Source organism: Terrapene carolina, unplaced genomic scaffold (genome assembly GCF_002925995.2).
Source record: "Terrapene carolina triunguis isolate 2854851 unplaced genomic scaffold, T_m_triunguis-2.0 Scaffold926, whole genome shotgun sequence".
NCBI classification, from domain to species: Eukaryota; Metazoa; Chordata; order Testudines; family Emydidae; genus Terrapene; species Terrapene triunguis.
The window spans coordinates 2,026,657-2,041,101 of record NW_020665277.1 but is presented as its reverse complement, the minus strand read 5'-3'; the positions used below and the strand labels follow the sequence as shown (position 1 = coordinate 2,041,101).

The 14,445-nt window shown below is 45.2% G+C and overlaps 1 protein-coding gene across 1 annotated transcript in view; it reads right to left on the bottom strand.

The window, feature by feature from the left end:
• The window catches only part of DDX20 (DEAD-box helicase 20), a 7,043-nt gene extending 6,763 nt beyond the window's left edge, over positions 1-280 (bottom strand). The window contains exon 1 of the mRNA XM_026661143.1: positions 25-280. Coding sequence (XP_026516928.1) covers positions 25-275 — 251 coding nt within the window. The 5' untranslated portion in view covers positions 276-280. The remainder of the gene's footprint in view (positions 1-24) is intronic.
• Between the last annotated feature and the right edge of the window lie 14,165 nt (positions 281-14,445).

The window sequence follows — 14,445 nt, the reverse complement described above, 5'->3', positions numbered from 1 at the left end:
CCCGACCCAGCCCCCCGGCCTCACCCAACCCCCTCCAGCCCCTGCACCGCCCCAGCCCCCGCGCCCCACTCACCCAGGCCGCAGCGCCCCAGCGGAATGGCCTTCAGCTGCACCGGGGAAGGCCTCAAGAACCCGGCGGCCTCCAGCCCCGCCAGCACCGGGGCCGACAGCAGCAGCGACCCGAAGTCCGCCGGGCCTCCGGGGATCAGCACGTCCCGCGTGCGAAGCCGGGGCTCGGCGGGAGCCGGCGGAGCCGCAGCAGGAGCCGCCATCATGGGAAGCGGCCGAGATTGCGAACTCTCGCGAGAAGCCGCAAAAGCCCGCGAAGCCTCCTGGGGGAAAACTTTATCAGCAGCCCCGCCGCGCGGACACGGCCACGGGCGGAAGGAACCATTATGTGTTGGGGGGGGGGGAAGGTGGAAGGAACCATTGCGGTGATTTGGTGATAGACTCCTGGGGACTGAAAGGGGGGAGGCAGGGAGCTGTGGGGGGAGGAGGCAATTGGAGAGTGAGAAAGGGGGGGGGCAGCAGGGGGCTCCTATGAGGGGGCACAAAGGGGAGCAGGAGACTGGGGAGGGGAAGCATAGGGGCTCTGAGAGGTGGGGGCATCCCCCACTCGCCCCCCCCCCATCCCACAGGGCATCCCCACTTGCCCACCCAGTTGCTTTCCTTCATGAGCACTGCACTCCCCCAAATCTTGGCACCACACTTAGCATGGGGTATAGCACATTCATCAGAATTAATACACCCGCAAGATCCTGAGTAGGATTAATGGATATGCCCATCTGTTTGGGCATGGTTCTCCCCCTTGTATGGGGGGATACTTGACAGGCGCTTGTAATTTTCTACTGCTAACCCCTATGATTTTAATAAGTAAAATAAAAGTGGATGCAATAGCTCTGGATAGCTTGAAAGCTTCTTTCTCTCTCTCTCACCAATAGAAGTTGGTCCAATAAAAGATATGACCTCACCCACCTTGTCCCTCTAATATCCTGGGTACATGGTTACAACAACCCTGCATACAGCAATGTTCTTAATTTGTCCTGAGCAATATCTGCATAACGTGTAGACAGTTTCTTGTCAGCAGAGGGTGCTGACACTGCACATATTGTGTTTCCTTTATTGATTTTGACATAAACGTGTAGCTTAATCGGGTCTCTGTGTGTGACAGGATGGCAGAGTGCACATAGGATTTCCCATGGAAGATGTGGGGAAAATTTGCTCTTGCTGCAAATTGTCACTACCACAGATCTACAGACTTGGGTTGGGGCTGATTTATATTAAAGTTGTGCAAGTGGAACTTACTAAATGGACACATACAGACTAGTCAGGTCTAATAATATATTGAGGTTAATTTTAAGAAGCTCAGCATTTGAATTTGAAGTAACAAAGCATCAGAAATTTAGCATGCCAGTATATTACTACTCTTAATTTGTATTACAGTACACCTAGGGATCCCAACTGAGATTGTGCTAGGTGATGTACATACACTTAGTAATAGGCAGTTCCCGTCCCAAGGAACTTCCAATCTAATTAAACAAGAGTGAAAGTATTAATATCCTCAGTTTACAGATGAAAAACTGAGATACGGACAGATTAAGTGATTTGTCCATCATCCAAAAAGTTCATGATAAAGTTACATACTGAGCCCAGGTCTCCCTGGGTCCCAGTCTGATACCTTAACCACAAAACCATCCTTCCACTCAGTAAGTGCCTCAACTTTTACTTTTCTAGAAAAATTAGGAAATATGAATTCCTTGCTAACAGACCTTTATTTATTTATTCACTTATGTTTGTTAGCTTTTAGCCTCTAGCTCAGCAATACGATTTAGTAGCATGCTCTGTATGGAGCAGGTTATAGAGCTCAAACAGAATCCCATTACATTTTGTTCCATATGTTAAAAAGACCCCTTCAGTAAACCAAACACTCACACCATTTATCTCACATTTGCTGCTCAGAAATTGCAGCCTTGTAGGTTTGAGCATAAAAAATAACCCTCCATAACTGAAATTCCACCAACTGAAAAAACTCTGTGTGGCTGTGCAACTGACATGATTAATTACACAATTTAGTAACATGGTATGATCCTTCGAGGGTGAGGGCTGGGTTTGTTTTGCTCTTTATAAAATCTGAGTCTATTCATTATTGTCCATGGCTGGGTAATAAATAACTTGCCCTGTTTGGCATATGGTTTATTGTTGACTGATATGCAGTTCAACAATAACTTCGACTGTGTGATTTATTAGGTGGGGAAGTGCTCAGTAGCTTTAAAGGCAAGTAGGTGGAATTTAATTGATAGTGATTGTCTGTGGCAATGTGCCACGTCCAATGTTATCGACTATTGCAGCAATTCCCATTGTTCTCTGTTGGCAGATATGTCAGACTGGACATCCAGCAGTTCTATTTTTTTATTTAATTTTAAATGACTTGGAGTTTTCAATATATAAACCTACCGGTAAAGTCCTGGCCCCACTGAAATCAATGGAGAAAAAATATCACATTGATTTCAGTGGAGCCAGGATGTCACCTACAGACTGAACAAAGGGGAAGGAAGGAAGGAGGATAGAGTGGTGGTCCCTGGGATACAGGTGTCTGTGTGGGACACATTCATTCTGGTTCTCCGAGACTAGTATTGCCTCTTGGATCTTTGAAAGTGATTTTTCACATCCCCATCTACTATTTTAATCTCATAACTGATGCAAGATTGAAGATTCCTTGCCCTAGATATCTTTGAAGGTGTAGTACATCTGATAACATTCACGCCTTCCTCCTTCTCCTCTCTCCCAGCGGATGTTCCAGTACTCTCTTTTCCTTCATTAACACATTTTCTCTATCTTCCATCTCCCTCGAGTACCTTAGTATCTGATTCTGCTTACCAGGGGTCTTTTTTTTTTTTTTTAAACAAAACGAAATCATCAGTTTGCTTTAGCATGTGGCTGTGTGTTCATTTTAGACCTTCTGCCTGCTCTGCATGTCAGAGCTTTCTTTACAAAGAAACTCTGAGCTCCTTTATGTGTGCAGTACTTTGTACCAACTTTCTTCACACATCTTAAGTCCCAGATGCAAGCATGCTCTTTGTATTTGTACACATACCTCACCTAATACATAAACCACAAGAGAGCTTTGAGGTCTTCTAGTCCATTCATAGCATTTATGTACTACAGTGATGGGCACTCTCCAAATACCACAGATAGATTTTGTTACCTACAAAATGTGTAGTTGAGTTCTCTATGAACTCTGCAGTTCTTCCATAGTTAGATAGCTTAGACAAGTATAAATGAGTACTATCTAGGTGATCACTGTACGCTTGCAAAACCATCTCGAACTATTAGGGATTAGGACAGAAGGCAGATTATCCCACATCTGCCCACTGCAGGGTTTCTTGCCCCTTCTTCTGAAGCATTGGGTGCTGGCCACTGTCAGAGACAGATACTGGACTGATAGGATCAGACCTGTGATCTGTCTGGCAAATCCTAGGTTCCTGTGCTTCTGTTTCTGCAGCAGGTTCCAGTTTGGTACTTTAAGCGGACAGCATAATAAATGAATATATATATTTGGCATTGAAGAAAAAGGGTAATTCAGTTTGGAACGATGGAAGCTGAGAAGAACCACATCGATTCAGTGCCCAAAGCAGCAGTGCTCTTGGCAGAATCACTGCCTCTGGGAAAAGGAGTCCCAGTATAGATGTCTGTATGAAAATTTGTCTCTGCACCCAGCTGCAGAGGAAATAATCACACACAGATGGAAACTTGCAGTGGGAGCAGGAGAAAAAAAACATCATGGCTGACATGAGCTACCACAGCTTTGGTAGATGTGATATTCTTCGAGGTGCCGTTGGAACCAGCCTGGCACTGCTGCAAGCTTCCTAGCCAAGACTGTTAAAGGAGCCAATTTCTTTTTGAAATTGGGATCCCAAGAGGAAACTGGCTGCATCTCAGGCTGAACAGCAACACCAACTCCTTTCAACTAATTTCGTTAGAGCGCCCGGCAATTCTTTCCTCCCAGCCGAAGTGATGATGTTGAAGTTGCAGTAGTTCCCAGTATTGCTACTTTCCCACTGTGCATGACATACGTACATACACAGATAAAAGCAACTGTGAGAAAGTGATCCGTAATTTGCAGCCAGTTATCCCTCAGAACCCATGCAGCCGTTCACGTGCAATTGGTGTTTGTTTTAGGGATAGAACCTTAACTAGACACAAAGGTTTGCAAGGCCTCTGCATTGCAGGGGTGGATTTAAAACACAAGCAGATGTGGAGATCTCCTCAGCAAGACCAACGCAGGAGATTTCAGGAGAGAAGTGGGCCGGGGAAGACAGGGAGGACGCTTGGCACAGGGCTAGTGGGAGGCTGTGCCGAGTGCAGGGGCAGTGTGAAAGAAGACACAAGGCCAGGAGTGGGAGGAGGCCTCAAAAGGAGCAGTCAGCTCAGGAGAGAGGAATGAGAAGAGTGTAGGAGGGCAAAGTAGGGAGGAGGAAATGAGGGGAGAGGTATCTGTGGGGGCTGAGTCATGGGGAACCTTCAAGTGAGGATGGGAAGTTTGAACCTGATCATGATTCCAAAGTAGTGTCAACAACCTTCTTCCTACTAGATGCCCTTAAACTAAAGCACCAATAAGTGTGTTAGTCAGGAAAGAGAACAGACACCATCGATCATCATTACTGCCATGAACAAGAGCGAGAATTTTGTCTTCTGAATCTTTTAGCTTCTTGGATAGGCCCTGTTTTACAAAACCACAGCCCAACTGATACAAACAGGCATTGCAGCCCTTCTGAGGCCTGGGTGTGACAGTAGTGGAGCTGGGAACCAAAGGTGAATGAGAGAGAAAAGCTTTTACGAGAGCATTCACTACAATAAAGGTCAAATCCTGGACTGGTTGAAGTGAAGAGGGTCGACATTGGTTTCAGGGGTGAGCAGTATGGTCTGGGACCAACATGGTGATAACACTGCGCACATAAATTAGCTCCATGTTTTATTTTTCAGGTGGGGTTTTGTTAGGTGTTTGTACTGATTTAAAAAAAAAATACAGCCCCTAGTCCATTTTTAGTCAGCAGGGCTTTTTATTATTATTCCATGCTGGCTCCTAACGGGAAGTAAATGTCTAACCAAGAGATCATTATCACTGTATAATCTGGGTCCTGAGAGAGACAAGGAGCCTTTTAGAAATATGGACGTGGCAAATGGTTTGACTAAATAAAATCCCTTGTAACTTTTTTAAATTAAATTGATGTGATCTAAACAGACAATGAAGGGCAGCAGGAAGCATTTGCTCTCTGGGGGAGGAGCGGGGCAGAGGTGATAAAACAGCAGTTGATCAGATTTATATGTTCTGAGCAGTAATTTTTCTTACCCTTAGTAGGAGGCATCTCGTAATGCATCTTAGGCAATTTAAATATACAGAATCATTTCTCTTTGTGATGTATTGTTATTAGCGTATTCTTCAGGCTGTAGCCCACGAAAGCTTATGCTCAAATAAATGTGTTAGTCTCTAAGGTGCCACAAGTACTCCTGTTCTTTCTTCAGACACAGTATCTTAATTCAGAATGGCACTGCTATTTTTTATTTATTTAAATGTTTCTGGCTCTATACTAGGCTCTGGGGTGGAGGAAGGGTTATTAGAATCAGCCCAATGGCTGTATGCTGAGTAACCACGTGACATAAAACTGGCAGCTTTATTGTTCCACTGATGCTTTCCCTGTAGCGTCAAAGAATTTAGGTCCCACTCCTGCTGCTTTCCCACGTGTAGGCAGTTAAAGGATCAGAGCATGAGATTATAAATCTTTATAAACCCAATATTTATCATTTTTAAAATCTCATATTTTAAAGCCAATTTTATGAGCTTTGGGGCCTGACTAAAGATTTTTGAATGCTTAGAATTGGCAATATTTGATAAATGGCACTTCCCAAACTTTGTTCATGAGTCTCTGCTGGGATCCACTACCACTGACTCCTGTGTCAATGCAGAGTCCCACTGATGTCTCCATACAGGACTGGGGCCTCACAGTCTAAAGACTGCAACCTGCATCATTACCTTGGTGACTGAGAGCATGGTGTTTTGCCTACAGGAGCACTGCATAATTGTTTTAGCATCCCTATCCATTGTAGAAACACCCCTGGTCGAGCGGCGATTACACTACCATAAATCAAACTAGCACATACACATTCTGCCCCCAATCACCTAGAGCACAGATGACTCTGGAAATTAGCGTTTAGACAATCTACAAATGCACCTCACAAAATATGACAATGAGCAGGTATACTTCCATTTCAGCTGAATCCAATTGCTTTACAAATGCTGCTAGCTTCGCAAATGACCCCACAGTCACGACTACACAGTCTGCAGAGTGGCTTGAAAGAGAGCTCATTGCCTGCTATGAAATGGAATATTTCTGTCAACCTAGTTTATTCTCTTAAATTGCACCTTTGCCAAGAAATATAGCCACCAGCATTGTAGGGATCTTATATTAGGACAGACCTTCTGCAAGAGAGAGACACTCATCTGAAAGGAAATGTGTATCCATCATACTAAGCCATTATGCTCTTTCCTTCCTTCCTTCTTCCCTCCCTGTGGCTATATCCATCTCTTTATTATTCTCCTCCAACCGGAGAATCTCCCCTGGGGGCTTATGAGGATGTTTCTTTATTTGCTTTCTAATCTTTACGTTTCAAAACCACATTTTCCCTTCCCCAAATCTCCTGGATTTTTCACCATTTCTCCCCCTAAAATTAAAAACTAAATCTGATGAAATTACATGTAAAAGCTGCGTTTTCTGGGATGTGCCATTCTCAGAGTTCCTGACTGTTTTAAGGCTGCGGCAGTGTACAAGAGGGATTTCTCGAAGTGGGGAGAGAGGGAGAGAAATCATGGGAATAAAATCCAGGAGTTACTTTGAGTTTCTCAGGGCAACCGTGCAAAAGACTGTGCTGGAGTTTATTATTCACCCTTTACTGACTAGGGCCCCGATCCTGCAAGCTCTTCCATGTTTGTAGGCTTACACCAGCACTGAGCTCCATTCAAGTGAACAGGGCTCTGCATGGGCACAGGTACTGCCTACATGGATGCAGCTTGCAGGATCTCTGGTTATAGCATGGGCATGATGGTTTTATGCTGCATTAGAAATAGGGCCAAATTCTAGCCACCAGGAATTTGATTTGGTACATGCAAAAAAACCTGGGGACAGTGGGGAAGGTTTTCTGTCCCAGTCCTCTCTTCCCCTAAAACCAGCAGAGAAGGTGCTCTACAGTTTCCCCCATGACAAATCCTAACAGTCCGGGGGGGAAATCCCACTGTTTTGGGCACACACAGCTACACACGTACACAGTCCTCCCTGCACAGGTCATTCCTGCACGTAGCAGGAGGAAGTGCGGGCATTGCCAGTCTGAACTGGGCACAGAGTAATGCTGCTGTTTGGAAGTGTATGTGTGCACCTGTTCTAGAGTAACAGATGCAGAGAAGATAAATTTGGCCCATGGTTTGGAGCCCCAGAGTCCACTGAGCCCCAGTTACATGTGTGGACACTAATCTCTCTCTTATTGCCCCCTATATTAAAACAAGTCAGGTCTTTACTCTGTGCCAATGGAGATGCAAATTGGAATCTGCATGCAGTGTAACATTTCACAATGGCCTGTGTTCCCATTAACAGCAGCACCCATCCCCTATCCAGGGCCGGCGCTTCCACTAGGTGACCCTAGGCGGTCGCCTAGGGTGGCAGGATTTGGGGGGCGGCATTTTGCCACCCGCGGTGGAAATTTGGCGGGGGGGGGAGTCCTTCCGCTCCGGGTCTTCAGCGGAAATTCGGCGGCGGGTCCTTCACTCGCTCCGGGACCCGCCGCCGAAGTGCCCCGAAGACGCAGCGCGGAAGGACCCCCGCCGCCGAATGCTCAGAGGAGGAGCGCTGCCACCTAGGGCGGCAAAAACCCTGGCACCACTCCTGCCCCTATCCCAGGTGTACTAGCTGTTGACAGGAGGATTCCATGTGATGAAAAGGATGGCCTGGCTGGCAGGGCCTCAATAGCCCCAATCCAACTCATCAGCATGCAGGTTAGGGATGATGCACAGAGAGGGAAGCCTGCAGTGTCCCCACATACTCTTTAAGAATCAGTGTATACTGGACTTCACCCTCCGGGGGCCCTTCTTACCTCAGCTTCTGGAGCACTGAATTCCATATTTCAGGTGGTTCCATATTTCAGGTGATTATATTTCAGTCCAGCCATGAGAGATTTGTACAGTCCCACTTTGCTTCTCTCTAGATAATCTGTCTGCAACAAAAATCACAGGGAAGTGTGTTCTAGTACTGACCCTTCAAAATAGCCTCTAGGAATTCTCTAGTTAACCTTCATGATTTGGGGGCCAGAGTGGGTCTGGGGGAAGGAGCAATTACATTGCGGAAGTAGCAGTTACAACCATAAACAAGGGAAAGAATATAAAACCTGAAGCTTTGGGGCATGAACCCAACTATCAGGGTCTAAGAGACAACTTTCTCTGGGGGCAGGTTACCTCACAACTGCCTAGTGCAGATTTTATTCCACTGAAGTGGCTGTTACTGACCACTTCTGGAGACACCGGAACACAGGCATTGCCAGACTGAATCAGACCTGAGGACCATCTAGCCCAATGTTCTGTCTCCATCAGTGGCCGGTACTAGATGCTTCATAGGAAAATATAACAACCCTGCAGCATTAAGATGTATGATGTGACAAGCTGGGAAAATGCCTGTATTACTTTTTATGAATATCATGTAACTCAGTTTCCCTGTTCAATTTGGTGTTATTACCTGCCTGAATGCACAGAGTTAAAGGAGGCTGTAAAAGGGAGGTTGTTAAGGAACCCAGGAAAGGTAAGACCATGTCCTAGACAAGGAGCATTTCCTCAAACAATAGCCATGTTCATAGCCATGAAGAGAGACTTCTCAGCCACAGTGCTGGGAGGGGGCAGGCGGTCAGAGAGGCTGACCAGGATGTGTCAGTGAAAAGGCTGTTTGCAGTGTGGTTGTAGTGGAAAAGGCTGACAGTCTGACTAAAGCTCTCAGAGACAGGGGACTACAGGCTGCAAGCAGTGTAGGCTGCTTCTCCCAACTTAGAGATGGGGAATAAACCAGAGCAAAGCTAAGCGTAGGTAAGGGAACATGCATGTAGGCCTCTTAGTTATTTTAAATCTAGTTTTTTAAGCACTGTGTACCCTTTAGGGCAAAATAAATCATGTTTTGTTTTGAAAATGCTCTTTCTGTATACTGCAACCATATGCTGTCTCTCGGGATCTCAAAGAGAAACCTCAGCAGGGTCCAAAGTTGGACCTGCTGAATTAGTCACAGTTGATACCTGTAACCCAGGTCCTGGTCTGAGAGTGGGTGAATTGCAGAATTCCACTCCAAGAAAGGTAAAGGCCTGAGGCCTCACACCTTTGCGGGGTGTACTCAGAGAATCCCCAAGAAGAGACAGCAGTGCAGCTACCATCTGTAATGGTCACCTAACTAATCTGCCTCCCACGTTAGATCACATCCTATTTTGTTTAATTAATTATGGTAACTCTGAATACTCATATACATCTCCAATCCCTTTTTAAAATCTCGCCAAGTTATTGGCCTCAATGACTTCCTGTGGCAATGAGTTCTACAGTCTAACTACACATGATGTGACAGAGTATTTTCTTAGTCCAGACAGGATGAGGAACCAGAGGAATCTCAAGCCTGATTCAGTCTAGCAATTCCTATGAGCTATAACATAATTTTAGCTTATTATTTTTAGCTGTTAAGCGCTGAGAACATGCTCAGCACTGTAAAAAGATACATAGAGCAGATAGTCCCTAGCCCAGAGAGCTTATAATGTGAACAAGAAAGAGAATCCCAGAGCAGGGAATAGCTCATGGAACCTTTGCCAAAGCCAGGCTTTCCTACGCTGTTGTTAAACACAAATGACATACACTGTTTTAATTCTGCACTAGATTAATGTTCCTTCTGAATATATATATATATATATAGTGGCCTTATATAAAGAGAAGTAATCTTACAAACAACTGTGATGTGCATGCTGTGACATTTTATACACTCCCCTATGACTTTTGCTTTGCTAATACAATGTTTAATCCCTTTTAAACCCTAATATAATCATTTTTAATAAATCATGTTCCAAACTGGGTGACTTTCACAGAGCTCCCATCTGGAAGGACATAGCCATTCAGAAGTTCTAGCCCAGGCAGAACTGATGTGATTTTCTCTGCTAAAACGATATTTTGTTCTTTACATACGTATACTATATGATCCCTCTGGCTGGGCTCTCTCTTGTTCTCCTCCCCCTTAGCCTTGTAAAATATCAACTAAGAATCTACCAATAAGCTACTTTGTGTACAGACTATTTAGGCTGTAAGGGTCAAATTCCAGGTGATGCTGAGCATAAACACCTGCCAGAAAACTCCAAACAGTAAAGGGGAGCGTTTCTCTGACTTTGGGGGGGGGGTCATTTGGGATCTCCCCTAAATCCACAAGCAGGTCTTTGCACAGCCATTAATGATGGATCCAGATTGCTTAGGGCCAGGGGTGTGGTTTGTGGTTTCTTGTATGCTTCCGGGCCCTGCTTTAGCCCCTATGCAGTGCTGAGATCCAAACCAGATTTCCAGAGTCTCCCGAGCCAGTGCTATAGCCACAAGACTATCCTTCCTCCTCTCACCATATATTTCTACAGGTTGAACCTCTCTAGTCCGGCACCCTCAGGACCTGACCGGGGCCGAACCAGAGAATTTGCCAAACCACAGGAGGTCAATGCAGAATGCCAGTGGGTCTCCATAGGCACGAGAAGTAGGAGTGTGGGGGGTGCTGCAGCACCCCCAGGCTTTGCACCCAGCGTTGCCTCCCACCCGGGGTCCTGGCCGCCGGCCCCCTGCCCAGGGGCTCCGAAGCCGTCCCCAGGTCCTCCCCCTCCCTCCCGAAGCTTGAACGTCGTGAATCAGCTGTTCGCAGTGCTCCGGAAGCTCTGGGCATGAGGAGTTGGTAAGTGTGGGGCTGCTGGCGCGCAAGAGGCATGGGGGGAGGAGGGTAGAGGGGGGAGCTTGGCGCTGGTGGATGCTCCACACCCACTAATTTTTTTCCATGTGTACCCACGAATTCGGCGCCTATGCCGGATCACGGATGTTGCTGGACCAGGGAGTGCCGGATTAGAGAGGTTCAACCTGTATTACATTAATGACACCTGAACAAAGTTTGTGGTCCCTTTGAAATAATGGGATAAGCCACTCCCAGTAAAATTGCACAGGTTTTCCGAACCAGGGTTTGTCGGTTTAAAAATATATATATATATATTTTTTAGATTTAAAAGTTGTTAAAGCTAAACCTGCCCCTGCTCCTTTGTGTCCATTTCTCATTCCTTTTCTCGCTTGTTATCAGACTGGCATGTTTAGCTTTGAAGGATTCGCCTTCAGTATCTGAGAGGACACAGAATTATTCAGAACAAATCTTGGTTTCTTTGATATATTTTTAAAGTGAGATAATCTTATCCTCCCACCCCAGATGTGTTAGCAGAAAGACACTGAGACTGCTCAGTCCTCTTCAGCATGTCTGACTCACTCTCAGGGTTGTGGTATTTACACGTGTTTATATTGCCATGGTGACTATTTTTGTTCTCTATAAATCAAAGCACTTTAAAATGAAAAGGGCCATTGATAGTGGCACACACACTGACTTCATATCCATGATCGAACGTCGTGACTCTGAGCATCCTGTGCATTCATTTTCTTTATGAAGAAGACACATGGCCATTTACCAGTAAGTAACAAGTCTTTGGGGCAGCAGTTACATCTCTGTTGCTTTAAATAACTGGCAAAGTCTTGCCTTTTCCCCCAACAGAACTAGTGTATGGAGCTGCTATAAATAATAATAAATAGAGTCTTAAAAGGCTCAAGCCAGTGCCCTTCTGCTGACGGCACTGGGTCCATAGCTGGGCCTTTCATCCTGAAGGATCCCAACGAGCTTTACAAGTTTCAGCTGAAACATAAATGATACATAGGGATCACTAAAAATTGCCTAAATTTTTAAAATGATCATATTCTTAAATTTCTCCTGGCTGGCTGTTCTTGGTTCGGCTGATTTACACAAAGCTGGTGCAATTCAGGCCACACTGAAACCCTGATTGATAAAACATTTTGAAAGGTTTAGCTTAGGAGTGCTGGAAAGGATAGAAAATGAGTAAAGATTCAGAGATAACCCCTGATGGTAGTTCAACAAAGAACAGCCAAGCAAAAGCACTGAGAAACCAGATCAATTAATGGGAAGACAACAAATGCAGATAAAGAAACCTTCAGCGGCAGAGGGAGGGATGTTTTTCAGAGGGGAAGGATTGAGGAATTTCTGATGAAAAATGAATGCACCACACAAAGGCATGTTCTATTTTCCGCCCTAAAGATCTTGAGGTTTCTCCCTCCCCGCCCATGTGTCTTTTCCTTGAGACCAAGGGCCCTATTTTCCATTGTCCTGTATATTGTGCTAGTGCAAAGTAAGTGCAGAGTGCAGCCATACCAGACTGGATGCAAGGCGCAGGGCAGTGGAGAACCTGGAGCCAAAGTGGTGATGTGGCTTTATTACTGAGTGTAACAGACGTACGCACAGTAGAGAAAATCTCTGGAGAAAGAGGTCCAGAACCTCCCTCCTCTAGTGAGAGTTCCCTGCACATGGAGATTAAGGGCTGGATTCTGATCCCCCATACTCCTGTGGAAATTTAACTCCCTGAACAGTCTCACTGGGAGTGAGCAGTCCCTAAGGGTTGGGTGGTATCATAGCAGATTCTGGATCTAAACGTGAGATCAAAATCTTTGACCCAAATTAGTTGCAACAAACAGACTCAAAACAAAGGTTAAACGTTTTTCACTGCGTGCGTGCTGTCAGACACAGTTGCTGGGCTCTCCAAATTTCTTATGAGCTCTTCAGAACACTGCTCTTGCCTAAATGCCATGTAAATGTGAACTCCTATACCTATACCTATCTCATAGAGCTGGAAAGGACCCCGAAAGGTCATCGAGTCCAGCCCCCTGCCTTCACTAGCAGGACCAAGTACTGATTTTGCCCCAGATCCCTAAGTGGCCCCCTCAAGGATTGAACTCACAACCCTGGGTTTAGCAGGCCAATCCTGCCCCTGCGTACTGTTCACACGGGGCAATTTAAAACGGTTTAACCCAGATTTTAGTGCTTGGAACAGCCATGTTGACCTTTTAAGTATTTGAATTTTTAAAACACTTAGAACAGCATTCCCTAAATTCCTTGGAGAGCTTAGTATTTCAGAGGAGGCACTAGCCTTCTCTGAGACCTGGTACTAAGGAGAATCTGCTCAGGCACCACACAATCTTTCGGGATTCCTACGGCATGTCTTAGAGCAGTAGGCTCTGGTTGTTAGGCCGGGAGGTGGCAGCCTAAGGAGAGAAGAATTCAATCCCCCTTGATGCCTGTCTCAGTCCATTCCATGCCTTATTTAATAGAACCCCTGAAACTGCATATATTTTCCAAAAAGTTTTGTTCAAATTACAACCCTGGTCAGCCTCAGCTGGAGTCAATGGGAGCTCAGTACCTCTGGCAATCAGGCCAAAGGCATCAAGGTGGGCACCCAAGAACAAAGGCACCAAAATCAAGGGCCGCTTTTGAAATTGTGTCTCAGCAAAGTTGCCAATCTCTTGCAGGAGGTACTTTTAGTCTGCAAGATGCAGAAAGACTAAAGGCTTGTCCCAGTGAGAAAGTTGCACAGGTATAATTGGTGTGAATTTGTGCACACTTGAATTAGTGCAAAAGGTTGGGTAGACACTTATTTCAGTTTGGAACTGCTTTATTTTCATTTATCTTAAGTCAAGAGGTTTACACTAAACCAACATAAGCCAGGCCTGTACCAAACAGGAGCTTTCACACAGATGTTTGCATTGGTTTAACCATGTTGGTTTAGAAGCCGATTCAAGTTATACCAGTGCACTTTTCTCATATAGGTAAACTTAATATAAACATTAGAATCACTTGAGATAAACACTTGAGAAACAACAATCTGGTTCAAAGCTGGCAAATAAGTTCCCTGTTCCTTACTAATGGGGATGTATAGTTGCAGAGGATATAGACACCACAGCAGTGAATGCATGCAATAGACTAATAAAATAATAAATAATAATAATAATGTGTGTTCGATGCTATCTGCACACTTAACAGCATTGATAAAGGAGAAGTAACACACTATAGCTATAAAACTGGCAACAGAGAGAAGGGGAAAAAATTAGATCCAAAATCATCCATGGAAAACCGGAATCTGAGACTCCTGCAGTTCTCCCTGCAAGGAGGTCCCTGTGTGAGGCACAGAAAAAGAACAGGAAAGTTAGGTCATCCAAGGTACCATTAATAGAGGCAGGCTTTTCAGCTGATACCCTCAATATGTTGCCACCATTTCTGTCCTCTATCACTGAGTGGCTCTTCAAACCTGGGAGCTTGGCTG